The sequence below is a fragment of the Hypomesus transpacificus genome, unplaced genomic scaffold (assembly GCF_021917145.1).
Source record: "Hypomesus transpacificus isolate Combined female unplaced genomic scaffold, fHypTra1 scaffold_88, whole genome shotgun sequence".
NCBI lineage: Eukaryota > Metazoa > Chordata > Actinopteri > Osmeriformes > Osmeridae > Hypomesus > Hypomesus transpacificus.
In genome coordinates, this window is record NW_025814039.1 from 767,014 (window position 1) to 783,424 (window position 16,411).

General features: G+C 41.6%; 2 protein-coding genes across 4 annotated transcripts; one reads left to right on the forward strand and one right to left on the reverse strand.

Moving 5' to 3' along the window:
• The first annotated feature begins 3,100 nt into the window (after nucleotides 1-3,100).
• rad51d (RAD51 paralog D) lies at nucleotides 3,101-6,444 on the forward strand. Of its 2 annotated transcripts, none has more exons than XM_047018031.1 (10): nucleotides 3,101-3,369; nucleotides 3,498-3,559; nucleotides 3,783-3,901; nucleotides 4,033-4,114; nucleotides 4,295-4,429; nucleotides 4,537-4,632; nucleotides 4,895-4,985; nucleotides 5,251-5,336; nucleotides 5,414-5,578; nucleotides 5,788-6,444. In XM_047018031.1, the coding sequence occupies exons 1-10, from the start codon at nucleotides 3,288-3,290 to the stop codon at nucleotides 5,878-5,880; spliced, it is 1,011 nt and encodes a 336-aa protein (XP_046873987.1). In that variant the 5' UTR covers nucleotides 3,101-3,287; the 3' UTR covers nucleotides 5,881-6,444. The 2 variants fall into 2 exon arrangements, with proteins under 2 accessions (XP_046873987.1, XP_046873988.1); XM_047018032.1 differs by having other exon boundaries at nucleotides 5,266-5,336.
• Nucleotides 6,112-14,879, reverse strand: lig3 (ligase III, DNA, ATP-dependent). Of its 2 annotated transcripts, none has more exons than XM_047018028.1 (21): nucleotides 14,771-14,879; nucleotides 13,552-14,121; nucleotides 13,234-13,362; nucleotides 12,778-12,987; nucleotides 12,425-12,576; nucleotides 11,983-12,149; nucleotides 11,764-11,841; nucleotides 11,379-11,547; nucleotides 10,991-11,146; nucleotides 10,534-10,665; nucleotides 10,349-10,428; nucleotides 10,013-10,100; nucleotides 9,562-9,639; nucleotides 9,161-9,284; nucleotides 8,789-8,931; nucleotides 8,595-8,669; nucleotides 8,130-8,276; nucleotides 7,722-7,866; nucleotides 7,337-7,434; nucleotides 7,088-7,171; nucleotides 6,112-6,951 (listed from the first exon to the last, which is right to left on the reverse strand). In XM_047018028.1, the coding sequence occupies exons 2-21, from the start codon at nucleotides 14,090-14,092 to the stop codon at nucleotides 6,721-6,723; spliced, it is 3,027 nt and encodes a 1,008-aa protein (XP_046873984.1). In that variant the 5' UTR covers nucleotides 14,093-14,121; nucleotides 14,771-14,879; the 3' UTR covers nucleotides 6,112-6,720. The 2 variants fall into 2 exon arrangements, with proteins under 2 accessions (XP_046873984.1, XP_046873985.1); XM_047018029.1 differs by having other exon boundaries at nucleotides 14,725-14,879.
• Between the last annotated feature and the right edge of the window lie 1,532 nt (nucleotides 14,880-16,411).

The window sequence follows — 16,411 nt, forward strand, 5'->3', positions numbered from 1 at the left end:
GCTAGCTTCTGCAGCCGAGGATCGGACCACCAAGGCCCCCGCCTTTGGCCGCCGCCCGTCTCACACTGCACCCGACCCCCATGACCCCTCCTGCGGATGGTGAGCCCACTGGAAGAGGGTCCCACATTGTCTCTTCGGGCTGTGCCCGACCGGGCCCCATGGGAAAAGGCCCGGCCACCAGGCGCTCGCCATCGAGCCCTTACCCCCGGGCCTGGCTCCAGGGGGGGGCCCCGGTGACGCACTTCCGGGCAGGGGCAACTGAGAACCATTGTTGTTTTTTTTCATGGTTGTTTTTTTTGAGCCACGCTTTTTCTGGTCTTTCACCTGGAACCTGTTTGCCTTGGGTGATCCTACCAGGGGCATAAAGCCCCTGACAACACAGCTTCCAGGATCACTAGGACACGCAAACCCCTCCACCGCGGTAAGGTGGTGACTCAAGGAGGGACCATCAAAGTCTGCAACCATAAATTGCTCGAGGTAACGTTAGCTAATATTCGCTAACAAATGTCAGCATAAAACGCTGATGCAGTTATCGCAGGTTTCATTAAATATATGTTAACATCAGGGAAAACATCCAGAAATCAGCAAACTATATGGATAAAAAAGTTAAATTTTAAGTTTTTCTATTTATTGCAACAAATGTGCTCACAAATTTACCTTTAACTCCATCCTTACAATAATTCGCGATTTGGTATTTTTGACCCTCTGCATTTACCGTTGGACAGTTTGGGCATGAGACGGGAGGGCATGAGACGGGAGGCTGCAGACTGCAGCCATACCCATCTCCAACGGAGAGTTTTCAGACTCTTGTCAACGTATCAACGTTGTCAACGTATGACAACGTTATGCTACCTCTGGTCAGCTGCAGGCAGGGGTGGTCTTTCCTACAGGCGGTATAGGCCGTCGCCTAGGGCGCCACTCAGAGGGGGGCTCAAAAAAATGCGCCCAGCAAAAAAAAAAAAAAAAAAACGTTTTTATTTGTATTTTTTTGTTGCTGGGCAGTTTTTTGTTGTTGCGCCCCCTTCTTTAGCTCCAACCAATATTTTGACATTCAAAAAATAAATCTAACATTAGGGTAAAATGAGCCAGGTATACGTCCCCTTAAAAAAGGAAGCTTGGTGTTATCAGAACATGCTAGCACAGTGAGGCGTTTGGTTAGAGTGTGTGTGTTCAAGAACTTTGGAGAACGAAATAATGAAGAGGCAAAAGCCATCCAGGGCGAAATTTAAGAAAAGAAAGGAAGAATAAGAGAAATGTGCAAAGGTAAATCCTTAAATTCTAGTCTTAGCCTATGATGAATTCGAGATAAGAAAACGGTTCATGAATGCGTGAATTGCCCCGGGCACTTTAGTGGAGTTAAGAAGAAAAGATGTACCCTATCATTGAACGTTTTTCTACTCCCTGTCACATAACCTAGTCTAGTTCTTTAAGTATTTTACAGTAGCCTATATAAAAAATGATATGTCCATTTATTCTACGTTACATATATAGCCAATTAGCCAGTGAAACAACACTACAAATATTACTCGTTGCATAGCACACCCAATAATTGCCGTTTTTGTCTTCCTTAATGTCCTTAATGCCTAACAGTGCGTTCACACTGCAGCGACGCGAATCGCTTGCCATCGCTTGCCTTCCCACAGTTCACCACGCTCGGGGGCGTTTCAAACAGATATATGTAGAATGTAGTTCTCTAAAGTCAATTTTGTAGTTATCATGGCCAAGTGTGCAGACTTGGGTTCACGTAGTTGCAACATCTATCAAAATACAACTTGTATACAACATACAAAACTGTTTAATAGACATACACGTTGACATGTGTAAAAAACGTTTTACTATATTCCTCAATCTCTGCTAATCTGTCGATACGATAGGGAGTTCCAGCCGGGCTAGCTACTGTACTGTAGCTAGTTACCACAGAACGAAGTTACGTAATGTGACTAAACTGAATTTGAAAGTACAAGTACCCACAACTTCGGCAAACCTTGCGCCATGCATTGTTTTTTTTTAAATTAACATCTCTGTACAAATACAGCTATGTATCTTACAGGACTGGGTAAGCAGCCACACAAACGATTAGTTTCTCCTCCACCTTGAAACCTAGAAAGCTAGAAATGTTTGCCATGGTTGCTACGTTACGAGAAACAAGAAAACACTCCAATTGGCCATCGCTAGCGAAAATCGCTCCTCATTTGCATAAAGTTGAGAAAATCTCAACTCTGTCGCGTCGCGTCGCTACCCACAATGCACCACGCAAGCGATTCGCCTGGCTCCATAGAAAATGAATGGAAAACATGTTGTCGCTCGCATCGCGTCGCTGCAGAGTGAACGCACTGTAATGGGTGTGCTATGCAACGAGTAAGATATTTGTAGTGTTGTTGCATTAGGCATTGAGGAAGACAAACATGGCAATTTGTCAACAAGTGAGGAGTACTGGTAAAAATCCAAGTGTTGTATTGTCAACTTTAGCGAATGGATTGTATGTAATCTTGCCAGATAGTTAGCTAACGCTAGCTAGCCAGTGACTTCTGACGTTCCTTGTTATTGTCATTCAGTCGAAACGTCAGTTCAAGTTCAGCTGTAGGCCTACCGCAATTTGCATCATTTTCGATGTGTCATGACATTTTGGTGAATTCCGTTTTGTCTAATTTTGTTCAGGGAGATTGATTGCTTAAAATGAGTGAATATGTACGGTGGCCCTGAAGTGCAAATCACACCCCCTAATATGAGTACACTTCTAAGATTGTTGTTTGCCAGGCATCAACAGAACAGAAGACTAAAAAAACATTATTTGCAGGCGATGAGGGAGTGAATGTGACCGTGCACCGTGTGTGCACCGTTGAACAGGGGGGCGTGGCCGGAGCGTAGTTCAGCATAGACTTGACATTTTCTCAGGGATTTTTTTTTTAGGGGGGGGGGGGGGGGCGCCACGAGTGAAGCTCGCCTAGAGCGCCAAATGTGCTAGGACCGCCCCTGGCTGCAGGTGTCTATAAGCCTAAAAAAAAAAAAACGGTTTAAGCGACTGCATTACACTCCTGAACAGTAGATGGCGGTGATGCACCTCATAGACGTGGGATCGTCAATCTGCTATTTACCTCAGTAGAAGAAGAAGACAATGCAGCGTCAGTCAAACCCGTGGCGGGAAAATGTTTTTTTCTTTTTTAAACCTTAACCTTTTGAGGCGTCTCAGCCAGTCGTTATAGCTAGTTAGTTAAGTGATCTTTTATTACATTTCTTTTTTTGTAACATTTTCAATTTTGCTGTTACCTCGTCCGATTTATGATGCCATGGTTGTCCTCAGAGATGGCATGTGTCCTGGATTGGATGAGGAATTGATACAAGCACTACGAGCAGAAGATGTCAAAACCGGTGTGTTTTTTTACTCACGTTTTTCTTCTCAAACGATCGAGTGTACAGTATAACTCACGATAAGTAATTTTACTGGAAAATGACCTAAAACACCATAAACTATGTGTTCACATGTATTATTTTTACAGTGGAAGATCTGGTGTCATCTGACACTGAAGATCTGTCACAAAAATGCTCCGTGTCTTATAAGGTAAAGCATGCACAATTTGTGTTTAATTCGTCTGATTTTATTGACAGAGGATTCAATAGTGATGATCATCATTCGTGTCAAGCACTAAAATGTTATGTCAATTTCGTACTCTCCATACAAATTACATCAGGCATTCGGAGGATACACACACACAACCGAAATGGGGAAAAAAGTGAAATCATGGGTGACAAATAATGTCATGGTTTGATTGTTTGCGTTTCAGGCTTTATTGGCCGTGCGCAGGGTTCTACTTGCCCAACACGCAGCCTTTCCTGTCTCAGGTGCTGATCTGTATGAGGAACTGCTGAGTTCCACTGCCATCCTGTCCACTGGCAATCCTATGTTAGTATTCTACACTATGTATAACTTACATAGGGACTTGTCTAATGAGAAATAGAGCAATTTGACCAAGTTTTAGCACTATAATGTTCTTGGCTTGGTTAATCAAGGTTTGTGTTTTGGTTTTATTCCAGTCTTGATAAAATGCTAGACTCAGGTTTGTACACTGGGGAATTAACAGAGCTGGCAGGAGGCCCGGGAAGTGGTAAAACCCAGGTGAACGTTTCCTACCATAACACACATCATTGACAAAATTTGTCTGACTGGTTTTCCAGACTACAAATAGCCTAATAATCCAATCCCACTGTTTCCAGTGCTGCCATTCATTTTCCATCTGCATTTACTGTGTTTAATGCACAGTGTTGTGCTTCATACAGCCATGTTTGTATCTTTCAGGTGTGTTTTGGGGTTACATTGAGTATATCTTACCAACTAAAGCAAAGTGTGGTATATATTGACTCCACTGGAGGAATGTCTGCTAGCCGCTTACTTCAGATGTTACAAGCGAAATCCTGTAATATGGAGGAACAGGTAAGCTGAGAGACTCATATGAGCTACAGGGCATTCTATGTTATTAGAATTGTAAGCAATTACCGACAGGTATAATATTACATGGCAGTTGTTATTGCCCTTTTCAGATGGAGGCTCTACAGAGAATTCAGATTTTCCGCTTGTTTGATGCATTTTCCTTACTTGGCTGTCTACATAGTCTGCGATGCGTTGGTCTACAGCAGGTATGACAGATGCACGTTTTTGTTTTGTTTTTGTTGGTAAACATTCTACCTGTGATAAACTATTAACTTGCATGTCTAAGGCCCATGTTCAACTGTGTAAAATGCATCCTCCCTTCTTGGGGAAATCAATGTTATGACATGGATCAACAACCGTTGTTTAGGGAAGCACATTGATTCACCTATCCAGTACATTATCTCAACTTAATGTAACTAAATACTCCAAAGTAGGATTTGTGAATATGCTATTTGTCTGTCTTTCCAGGCTTCTCTTGGTGGGGGCTCAGTCAAAGCAGTGATAGTGGATTCAGTGTCAGCCTTAATCTCTCCCCTACTGGGAGGCAAACATAATGAAGGTAACAGGGCAATCAGTTGGCACAGTATCACATACAATAACCTTTTCAACTCTGAGAGGGTGCAGGTGAAAGTATAGTATGTCTATGATAAATCAATATGGCCCAATTCTCTGGCAAGTGGTGTTGCATCTCATAAAATAAGCCTATTGAGGGCAGGGGTAGTTAAAGACATTGATAATGTTCATAGATTATATCTGTCAACTGGTTCATTACTAGTTTATTACATGGTGTGTGTGGGCCTCACAAGCACTATATTGACTTACAGTGAAGATCTCTCCAGGTATGTCATTAATGATGCAAGTTGCTGGAGTTCTGAAAACTATAGCCAAGGACTTCAATGTAGCAGCTTTGGTGAGCTAAATATATGCAGATGGATCATTTCCCCCCATTTAAGATCTTCTTTAAACCAAATAATCTCGTGTTTTTAGGTGACCAACCACACAACAAGAGATGGCAGCGGGCAGCCGAAACCTGGATTGGGTCTATCTTGGAGTCATGTGCCTAGAACCAGAGTTTTACTGGAGCGGGTGGAGAGACCTGGTTCCTTATGTTCTAGCCTACGCACTGCAACTTTAATTAAGTCTTCTAGACAGGTATGTAATATTGAGACCCACAATGAACACGTCTGCATTCAATTCTTAGACATGGGACCTCATTCTATGACAAACTAAGGTTTAAAATGCTAGTTACCTCAATCTTTTATGTGTAATGTACTAGACATAATTCTAAAAACAAATGGGCCTGAATGAAATATTTGTTAAATATGCATGTTAAGTTTCATGAACTTGTTCTTCCTCCTTAGCCATGTCTTCTCAAAACAGAGTTTGACTTAAAGTGCTGGGGCAGACCAGATGATATGACTGCTGTGTCTGGAAAGAGAAAGCTGGAGAACTAATAATACTGAATATCAAACTGAAGAGGTTTGCAGAGGTGCCTGTATGTTGACTATATATTCTAGCTTCGAAAGAAGGGAACGCATGTCTGTTTGGAAATCAACCGCGGCCCCAGTGACTAATACTATTTATACTACAAATGATTGTGTTTTGTTACAAAAGTGTGACTTAAATATATTGATTTAAAACAAGTTTCAGGCCATGCACGTGGATTATAATGAAGAACAAAAAAATGATTTAACAGAATATTCAAGCCTTTTATTAGCACCTTAAAACATTGTTTCAATTCAAGGCTGTTCCTTAACTTTGCAAACCAATCCATTTAGCTTTTCCCTTGGGAAAATCATTGGCTTTGCAAACCATAAAAATGGCAATGTGTTAAATTCATCAACATATTCTGCACATGTAAAATAAAATTGTTTCATATCCTTGTCATTCATGAGTTAAACCAAAGCTTAAATGGTGTATTGATGTTACAAAAACTACTAAAGCTCGCTAAACAATTTACAAACTCACCCTAATAGGAAAAAGTAGTACTTCTACATTATTCCATTGCTTGAATAAAAGAGAAAAAAAAACTGGTGCCACCATGGACACACAACTTGCAGAGACGCAAACCTTTCCCCAGGTTGCAAAAAAAAAAAAGAATACGAAGAAACATGATTCAGTGTCCATCACAATCAATCATTCAACCAAAGTCACAAGGTTTAGCGTTGTACTGTGTGTATTCTCAGTGGTTCAGAAGTTGAACACTGAGATATACATTGGCTTTTAGTAAAGCACTAATGCAGCATGTTAAAAAGCAGGGCTGAAGGGAAGGAGAGGTACGCTGGTGTGTCTTATCAGCAGGGAGGGACAACTCTTCTCTTGCGGATACACTCCCAGATCCAGTCAGAAGTGACCCTCTGGGCCTGGCCGGCCTCTGGATCTGCCAGGGTGTGTGTGGCCAAGGCGGCGTCGTACTCCGCCACCAGATCTCCGTCGTATGCTACAAAGTAGCGCCGCAGCTTCTCGTAGTCCGGAATCGATTCAGGCAGGAAGAGTTTTACCCCGCTGAAGATGTCTAGTAAAGTCTGGGGGAGGGAGGGGCATAGTGTCAAATGCTCCTATGAAGGTGTACAAAACCATGCTATACAGATTAATTATCAGTTGTTTGGTCCGACTAGTTTTGGCAGTCAGACACCATCCCAGTCGTACTGAGACACCTACCTTGTCGTTCCTAGGTTCTACTAACTGAGATTCAACCTTCGGCTTGCTTTGTCCGTTGCTATGCAGAGTTTCTGTTTTCTTGGCCTGAGGTATATTCAAGTTGTAATGTCGTTAAAATGTTAACGAAAAATAAATATGATTGTTCTCTTTGTACTCTGTACATTTCAACATAGTAGGCCGGCCACAATGGTCATAAAACAACTAAAGACTTGGCAGGTCAGACCTGTCCCTGGCGGTATGTCTGTCTACCTTCTTGGCACTTGGCTCCTCGGCAGGCATTTTCCTCTTTGCAGCAGGAGAAGGAGGCTCTTTCTTCACTGCCTTTGCTTTGGGAGCACTGTTCTTGCCTGTGAGAAAGAGTACAATATGTCACTGAGAAAAAAGCAGATACTAATGACGTATAAAGACTATGTCTGCCGCAATTAAGCACATTTTAAAAAACAAATGATTGTTATTTGATCAAACTCAGGAGCAGCTGTATTGTCATTGTGGAATTTGACTGATTTCAAGTCAAAGTGAACTTAACTTATTTGACCACAATGTGGTAGACCCTTGGGTCAACAATGAGTAAGCGGCTAAATGGGAGTTGGTCTTGTATCCTGGGTGAGCATGGAGGCAGCTGGTAGTGACTCACTGGGCTTGCTGGGAGGTCTATGGGAAGTGGAAGGCGGGGAACCGCTCCTGCTGTCGCCCCCAGAGGAACTCTTATCATCGTTGGCTTTGGAAGTTCCAGCTGTCACCTCAAAGTCACAATTTTCCTTGGAGATACGGTACAGCTCCTGGAAAGACGCAGAACATCAAAAATACATGTATAATGGTCTGCCGTCTAAACGGAACACTGAAATAAAATGTGCTTTTATACATTTGTGTTGTAAAGGCACAGCAATAAATGGTGCTCTTATTGGTAATGTCCTCCTTGTCCAAGGCTTTTACGTGAATGTATATCGATTATTTGATTTGATTGAATTAAATCCCCAAACCAATTAATAAACAGATTAGAACGTCACAAATAAGAGCACAGTTGGCAGGAGAGATGTCATACTCTGAGCTGGTGGAGGTTGGTGGCGGTCTTCCAGTCTTTGTCATCTCGAATGCGGGTACAGCGAGGGAAACGGATGGAGATGCCGTCGGCGGTGTGCATCTCTGACTTTGAGAATTCCGCCCCAGTGATCTCCCACACTGGTGCTGTCTGATAATCAATATCAATCATATCAATCAGAACACAGTTACAAGAAACAGAGCCTATGGTCAAATGAACACGGATATAGATATACTTACATTGTGTCAATCTATTTGTTTGATAAGTGAGATATAAATATATTATATTTGTCATACATTGTTATTTTATATTTTTGATCAATTGGTCTCTCGCAGCTGGTTTTAAGATTCAAACATATTTACCAAAGTAAATATATCAGTTAAGCTAGAACTTCTTCAAAATCCTCAAGAACTCCTCTAGTTTGTCCTTGAGAAAGCTACAAGGGAATTTTTTACAGTTAAATCTTACCTCAGGATCCCGTATAATGAAATCGGGATAATAGTTCTTGATGATTTTCAACCAACCAGGGATTTTGCTGGGCTCCTGAAGAGACAATAGAGAGACACGCATGCTGTAACAATATGTACGCACACAATAATATACCCTCTCTATAGCCAGACAACTATGTAGTTCCACTCGTGTTGAAGATCCAATCCCCTCACCTTACTGATTTTGATCACGTCCAGCTCTTTCTGGAGCCTAGCCAGAGTGGCATCATCGTATCCTCCGGAGCACTTAGTGACAGTGCACCATTTCTTGGAATCAGGGTCATGGCAGCCCATTAGGAAACTGGACATAATCCCACCTGGTGGATGGCAATAGGACACAATGACATCTGGTATTTCACCCAAGAACAATCTTTCAAATTAAACTTTATTCAAACTGGTCTTGAAGGAATGACTGGACATGTCACAATACAGCTTACTGAAAAGAAGCTTGGTTGCAAAAAATATATATACAACTTTTTCATATTTAAACAGGAAGTCCAGTCCAACATTATTATGTTGTAGTGCTGACACTTTTGGTGTACTAACCATTTGAACCTTTCCCATAGAATGCACCCAAAACGACCAGGTCAGCGGTGTCAGCCATGGCCCCCTCGTTCAGGTAGTCCTTCTTCACCTTCAGCCAGTGGCGCTTGCCTGGCTCATAGGTTCCCTTAGGGCACACATGACAGGACCCAGTCAAACACACATTAGGCAGATATGTTGGCAGATAAACAGGATTTAAAAAAATTAAATAGCATTTAAGGTCATTCAGAGAGGAATGAGGAACAGCATTTTTCATCTCCATAGTATGATAAATCAAGTAGTAATAGTAAAAATCATGAAGTAAACAACAAGTAAACCAAACAAGTTCCCCAAACAAGTAAAGATCATTTGAAACCAGGAATCTGTTAGGCCAGAGTAGTTTGATGGTTTTCTTGGCATCTCACCTTGATGTCTTTGAGGACAAGCCCCTCCAGTCCCTCTCTGATGACCCGTGTGATCATCTCTGCCAGATCCGCTGCCCTCTGGTGGCCAAAGCACACAACTATCACACACAACCTGCACATTGGCTTCAACCAGCTACATGGTCAAAACACAATACCAGGCACGGTTAACACAAAAAGATAATAACAGAACTACAATAAAGTTTAAATTTAAAATATGGGGCAACAATATCTAAATTACAGTAACTAACTAATTACTGTCTGGTGAATTAAAAATAATAGTGCAATAATAAGATCGCAATTCCTCACCTACAATAATGTCTCAGTAAAAGTGCATTGTACAGTGCAGCAAAAATTGACAGAAGTGTAATATAAAAACTCCTTAGTATGCCGACCACCCTGTTTTCTGAGAAGGATGAGTGGATAAGTAACAATCAGTGATTGGTAGACCTACGGTGACGTGTTTCATTTCAGAGAACAGAATTCTGTTAGGGACTTCCACCATGTTGTCATTTAGGAATTTCCTTCGTTCGTTCAATGGCCTGGAACAGAGATAATAGGATGTTATCCGTCTTAGTCAACGCTACAAATACACTGAGGTTTCTTTCCAGGAACCATTGAAGCACAAAACAGTACATTCGATAAAGAAAGCTGGTCAAGAGATCAGTTATTAAGGCGACCAATCATGTTTGCTGTTGTCACAGGTTAATCAATATGAATCCAATGAAATCTTCAGGATGAGAAAAATAAAATGGCCACAGGCCTATAACCCTTGACAAAAACAACTTACCTCTCCATCAGGCTCACACCGTTGAAATAGATGCAGTCAAACACAAACAAGCACACTTTGGCATCTTGGAAGGCTGCTTTCTAAAATGAGAGGGTTGATAGAGAGAGACATTGATTTTCCATGATACACGCAAACACACGGCAAACAGTTTACGGAGGAGGACCAATTGCTTGACTCTTCCTTACCTTGTGTACTCCCAGAGTCCCAAAAGGCAGTGGTTTGCTCGTGTTTGTGTCAATGAGGAGGACCTCGGCATCCAGGATCATACTGTGGCCACCTACAAACGCTTGGGGGATGAACTCTTTAAAATGGGCCACCTGCAACACACACACACGTTGGGTATGCAAACAAATCCTTAAAAAAGGAACCGCTAAGACCCCCCCCCCCCCCCCCCCAAAAAAAAAGAATCTACAGTAACTGTAGCCCGTTTAACACTTTTACAAAAGATACGACTCAACCCTTCCTAAGGTAATAACCAAAGCAGCAGCCTTGGAAAAACAAATCACCTTTGTCGCCCAGTCATGAAGAGAATAAACAAGAGCATTTACACATTGACTTCCAATGCTTCAGTGAATACATGAAGTTTTGTTTTGCATATCGTTTAGTGTGTCTGTGAGTGTATTTGTGTGTGAGTGGACTGACCTTGTGTGGAAGGACTGGCTTGAGACTGCGACTGAAGTAGCTGAAGTGGTCTCCGTTTTTGTGGACCTGCACACGCTCACCGTCATACTTAATTTCCGAGAACATGCCATTTGGACACTTTTTCATGGCTTGCTCTATGGACTTGCATGCCTCTGCCTGGAGAAGGGAAATGGTGGCACATACTAATGCAATTGATGTCAACAGAAGGCATGTCTAGCATGGTGCCAAGATTAGAAAAACCTGTAGATAAAAATGTATAAACGCCAATAACCGGCATTTATTGTGTAAATGGACTGAGAGGTTTGATTTTCCACCAGCTTAGCCAAATGAGGTTATGTTGTGCATCAGAGCATAGGTGTGTACAGATGTGTGTGTGTGAGACCCTCACCAGCATGGGCTGCACTGGGGTCATCAGTGAAGCCTCCACAGTCAGGAGCTTCTTGGGGCCCGAGCCGTTGGAAGCCTCCTGCTGGTTCCTTAACACGCGCTCCACCACGTCTCCCAGGTTACGGGAGGCCTTGAAAGCATCGTAGGCATTAGGGTCCACTGCATCCAAGCTGTGAACCGGAAAATATATATTTTTGGCATTTCAGTTTTACTGCAGTATCAACAGTGTGGAGGAACAGGAAATGTAGAGAGAACATACAGGAACCATACAGGGGACCTGCAGTGAGGCCTTTGCCTACTGCTCTACCGAGTGAGCCAACAGGGCACCCCCAATATTCAGTTTAAAAGTCTGTTAAACGGTTATGTCCCATTATGAGGCGACTTACACATGCTTTGCTCCAGAGTTCATCTTCAAATCATGCTTTATGAGGCGTATGATACATTTTAAGTCGTTGCTTGTACACCTGGGGGGAGAAAAGAAGGAAGGGCGGTTCAGTACTGAAATGTAAATTATGAAGAAGAAAAAAATATATAAACATTTCACTCCAAAGTTAGCTCACTCTGTATACCAAGATACTTTACACAACAACAACACAAAGTCTCACTTTCTAGAGATGTCTTCCAATTCTTTCTGCTGCTCATCCTCTTTCGTTAACTCAGCCAGGCGGGTCAATGAGGAGTCTACCTGCTGGATGGTCAAAAGACTCTTGGCAGCCGGTGGGAAAGACTTGCTCTCCTCAAAAAACATCCTCACCGTCTCAGACACATCCCCCTACAGCATCAAAAACAAAAACACACAAGTCAAGTCTTTTTCTTCTTAAAAAAAAAGGTTCACTAGATTAATTCAGGTTTTTCTTCTTCCAATTGGCTAAATTTTGCCTAGCATCAAAACGGAACCTGATGTAAAGATAGATAAGGCTCAACAGCATATTGATCATAAGGAAGGCAGACAACAGCTAACACGTATGTTTGTGTATGCCTAAAACAACAAGGAGCCATGTCATATTAGGCTTGTCCATAACAGGATGGAATATTATGAATACTGACCTGTTCCAGATCTCGCACCATGTCATCATGGTTGCAGTTGAAGATACGGCTGAAGAGCTTTACAATCTGTTTGTCGTTGAGGTTGTACACACTCTTCACCACCCCTGGGAGAAGGAGCTTCACCGTCAAGTACAGGTCCCCCCTAAACTTATCTGGAGGGGCATGAAGTCAGTGTGAGTGTCATCCATCTTAGTTAAATAATTCTTTCTGAAAGGGGATTTGTAAGACATGATCTGCAATCAAGAAGATTCAACCATAATAGGCCATCTTTGGTCAGTTTTCAGCAAAGAGGCAAAGCATTAGTTTGGGGACCACACATTCCCTGCAGTCCACTGAGATGCTGCCAGACCCACCTCCCCCAGAGCCTTTCCTCAGGAAATCCTGGATGATTGAAGTCTTGACATTGTAGCTGTTCTTGTCTGCCACCATGGCACAGAGCTTCCGGAACTCTCTGAGCAGGCAGTCTTTGTGCGTGAGGTCACACAACTGGGCGGACAAGGCACTGCCCTGGCTGGGTTGGGCTGAAGAGGGTCCCGGACTGCTTGAACTCCCAGCCTTTGTAGCTGATTAATAAAAACGATGATAGAATTGACAACACCAGATATATGTTATAGAAGGCTTAGTGTGTAAATACAGAATATTGACTCCATCCATGATAATTCAGTGATTACAAAATATATACTTAACTCAGTTTCATAAAATAGACTGTGCCAAAAGGACTGTGCTCAAAACATATTTTAAAAAAAAGCATATTTATTCATGGCGAATAAATCCCTTTCTGATTCTGAACTACCGGAATCATTTCTCACCTGTAAAGCCTGAGAATTTCCGTGGGGCATTAATGGAAGGGTCTGCTGGTGGAGATGATAACTGACCACTGGTGTTCAGTTTGGTTTGCACCTTCTTCTTTGGGCTGGTGTTAGCCTTGGCCATTAACTCTGGATAGCATAAGAGTAAACACACAGTAGTAAAACACTGTGTGCTTTGACACTGTCTCAGTAAATACATTTTCGAGATCTGGAAGTTACAGATCAACCCACACATTCCATTTCTGTCAGAGCCTATTGACTGACTTCTGTGTTCTTAAGTTACTGTAGATGAATAAGTGAGGTGGGGTTGTATCCTACCTGAGACTTGCTTGTTGATCAGCTCCTTGTCCTCATCCTGCAGCTCCTCCCAGCCCTCCAAGTCTGTGATGTCCTCAATCTTCTTTGTGGTGGCCCGCGCCCTCTCTAGCTTCTCAAAGATACATTTCATGTGGTACCACTCCTTCATCTCCCCAGCAGACTCGCTGAACGGGTTTGGCACAATCTTTCCGATGCGGACAAAGCCCTTTGCAATTTTATCCTTACATTTCTTACATCCAGCTGTGCCACGTTTGGCATACTCCACACAGAATCTCTGTTCTGCCATATTTGGCTGGTCAGTGAAATATTGATGCCACAAAACCTTTAAATGAAAGTCTAAGGAGAGTTTGTGTTTTGGGGGTGCTTGGCTGCAATGTTGGCTGTTCCAAGGGAATGAGTCCTTGGACCGGAACAAGAGTTTTAAATTCTGGAAGGGATATTTCCAAAACGATAATCTCTTGTGAGGATGAAGACTGCAGACTTGTCCTAGATGTGTTCTGCAGAGAGACTCAAGTGTCCATGAAATGCATAGTCTCTGCATCCAGTCTGATCTGATGGTTTGTGTGATGCCTAGAAAACAATACGTTGAATTAGATCGTTTGATTTCCATGGTAAACTTAAAGGTAACTTGGAAAGTATCTAACCGTTTGCTTAACTAACGAGCCAAACTTCACGGAAGCTAGCTAGCTAGGTACATATTTATTCTGAACTGCAAATTCTAGAAAGTCTAAATGTTAGCATGCTACTACTAGCTAAGCTAACCTAAGCGCTTCCTTATAGGACTGATAGCCAGTGCAAGACAGCTACAGTTAAATTAGCTAACACAAACAGCATTGTCACTTATGCATCCATTCAATCTAACAATGTTCAGTATCAGCCAGCGTTAGATAAATCACTCGTAACATCACAAGAAGCTAGAGGCTTACATTAAATATTACGTATCAGAAAATACGATACAAATACGTGTGTTGACAAGTCTTGAAAGCTGCCAACATGTCAGTCTAATTAGCTAGTGAGCTAACGCTACGTATAATATTTTGGAACATAAACTAGACTGGCTATATTAGCTAGCACACACACCAGAGCCATGGCTCTGGCACACACTAGCTACCACCAGCAAACTAAACAATACTGGTCAGTGTGATATGTATTTTCAGGTAATATTTTCTTTACCGTAACAAAACTAATAAAGTTAATTATCTGCTTTGGAAAAAATCACCTGTAAATAAGCGTATTTGCTAAAAAAATGACAAAAAGATTCAGTTTTCAGTTAATGGACAAGCGTTAGTCCATTGTCGCTTTAAACACATTCCTTTAAATGCTACCATGCTTCCTCTTTGTTTGCTTGTATTTCCTGTATTCTGCGCATGTCCTTTTTTGCCATACATTATAATTATGCCGACAGAAAATCTGTTCACGTTAACGTTGATCTGTCTTCTGCAATTATACAAAAAAAATGTTTTGTGTTAAATCAAAGACATTTTCTTCTATGTCTCTTTAGGCTGAGGTGTCTGAAATTATAATATTAGATTTACGAATTCAAAATGCTTACTTATCACACATTGGAGCACACCTGTACTGTGTAGGCTATATAAAACAGCATTTTCAAAAAATAATTTTGAATGAGCAGAATGGATGGAACTTTGAGGATTTAGGCCATGGGTCCCCAAACTGGGGCCCACGGGCCGAATACGGCCCACCCATGCATTTGGACCGGCCCTCTGAACTATGCCAGAGACATTTTTTTTCAAGATTTATAAAAAAATATAAATAAATCAGTTCACACTGATTAATATGCATACGTAACTGTTTTGATTTTAATAGCAATTCATATGAAAAAAGGTAATTACGGTAGTAATAATGCTCTTTCAATAGGCTATATATCTCTTTCGTATGTACGGTTGTATGTATGGTGCATAACCAAATAATAAATGAATCTAGCATAATAAATACATTTAAAATCATGATAAATCTCCACAATAATAATGGTAGACACTCCGGCCAATGTAATTTTCTGTTACAGACCGACCCGGCCCCACATTAAAGAAAGGCAAGATTATCTGGCCCTCGCAGAAAAAGGTTTGGGGAACCCTGATTTAGGCTAGCCATTGGATTTCTTATATGTCTCAATCATGTGTGGTAAACACATTAAATAGGCCTGGGATAGTGTAAACAATGGAATAATAATACACATAGCATCCTAAATGTTATGGTGTCATTTAAACTTAGCTTGCATTTCCATCCATGCACAAGGGGTGGCAGTAATGCCATTAAATAAAGTAATTGCGCTATGAAACCATGGTTCCAACATTCATATTCTTTCATCTCATGCATGGCCTTGATTACGGACACAGATATTTCATTCTGAGAGATAGAGAATTTGTGAGCGGTAAAGAGGGAAACCTATTCCTTCCACAAATATGTCTTCCGCATAAACTTTGCTGAATGGTTTTGCTTGCCCAAGGGAACATGATTAAAAGCAAGACAACCAATACTTCTCAGATGCTGTGGGCACTGACTGTGGGACAAGTGTTACCACTCCTACATCAAATCCTCTTTATATAGCTTGGATCAAATTGCTTCAAGAGGCAGCCAGTGAGACATTAAAGAGTATATCGCTGAAGAACCTTTACAATGTCCACCTTTAGCCAGCTATTCCACCATTCTTCTGATAAGAGTAATATTAATTTTGCTCACATAATTCACTAATTTATGATCTTATTGACACAAGCCATATGCATGGAACCTCTCATTTGACATAGGATCAATTCATCTCATTTGTTCTTGAAGCAGCTGGTGAAAAGCTTGCCCTAAGCAATATACCCTGATCCCCAGTCACACACTGCTGACAGATGTCACA

What these genes read in the sequence shown, in the direction of transcription:
- rad51d (XM_047018031.1), top strand. Translation starts at nt 3,288, where the DNA reads ATGGTTGTCCTCAGAGATGGCATGTGTCCTGGATTGGATGAGGAATTG. An exon ending in CTGTCCACTGGCAATCCTAT is followed by an intron (nt 3,902 to 4,032) that starts GTTAGTATTCTA and finishes GTTTTATTCCAG; the next exon opens with TCTTGATAAAATGCTAGACT. An exon ending in TAATTAAGTCTTCTAGACAG is followed by an intron (nt 5,579 to 5,787) that starts GTATGTAATATT and finishes CTTCCTCCTTAG; the next exon opens with CCATGTCTTCTCAAAACAGA.
- lig3 (XM_047018028.1), bottom strand. Translation starts at nt 14,092, where the DNA reads ATGCAGAGACTATGCATTTCATGGACACTTGAGTCTCTCTGCAGAACA. An exon ending in GAAATTCTCAGGCTTTACAG is followed by an intron (nt 12,988 to 13,233) that starts GTGAGAAATGAT and finishes TTTATTAATCAG; the next exon opens with CTACAAAGGCTGGGAGTTCA. An exon ending in CTATGGGAAAGGTTCAAATG is followed by an intron (nt 8,932 to 9,160) that starts GTTAGTACACCA and finishes GCCATCCACCAG; the next exon opens with GTGGGATTATGTCCAGTTTC.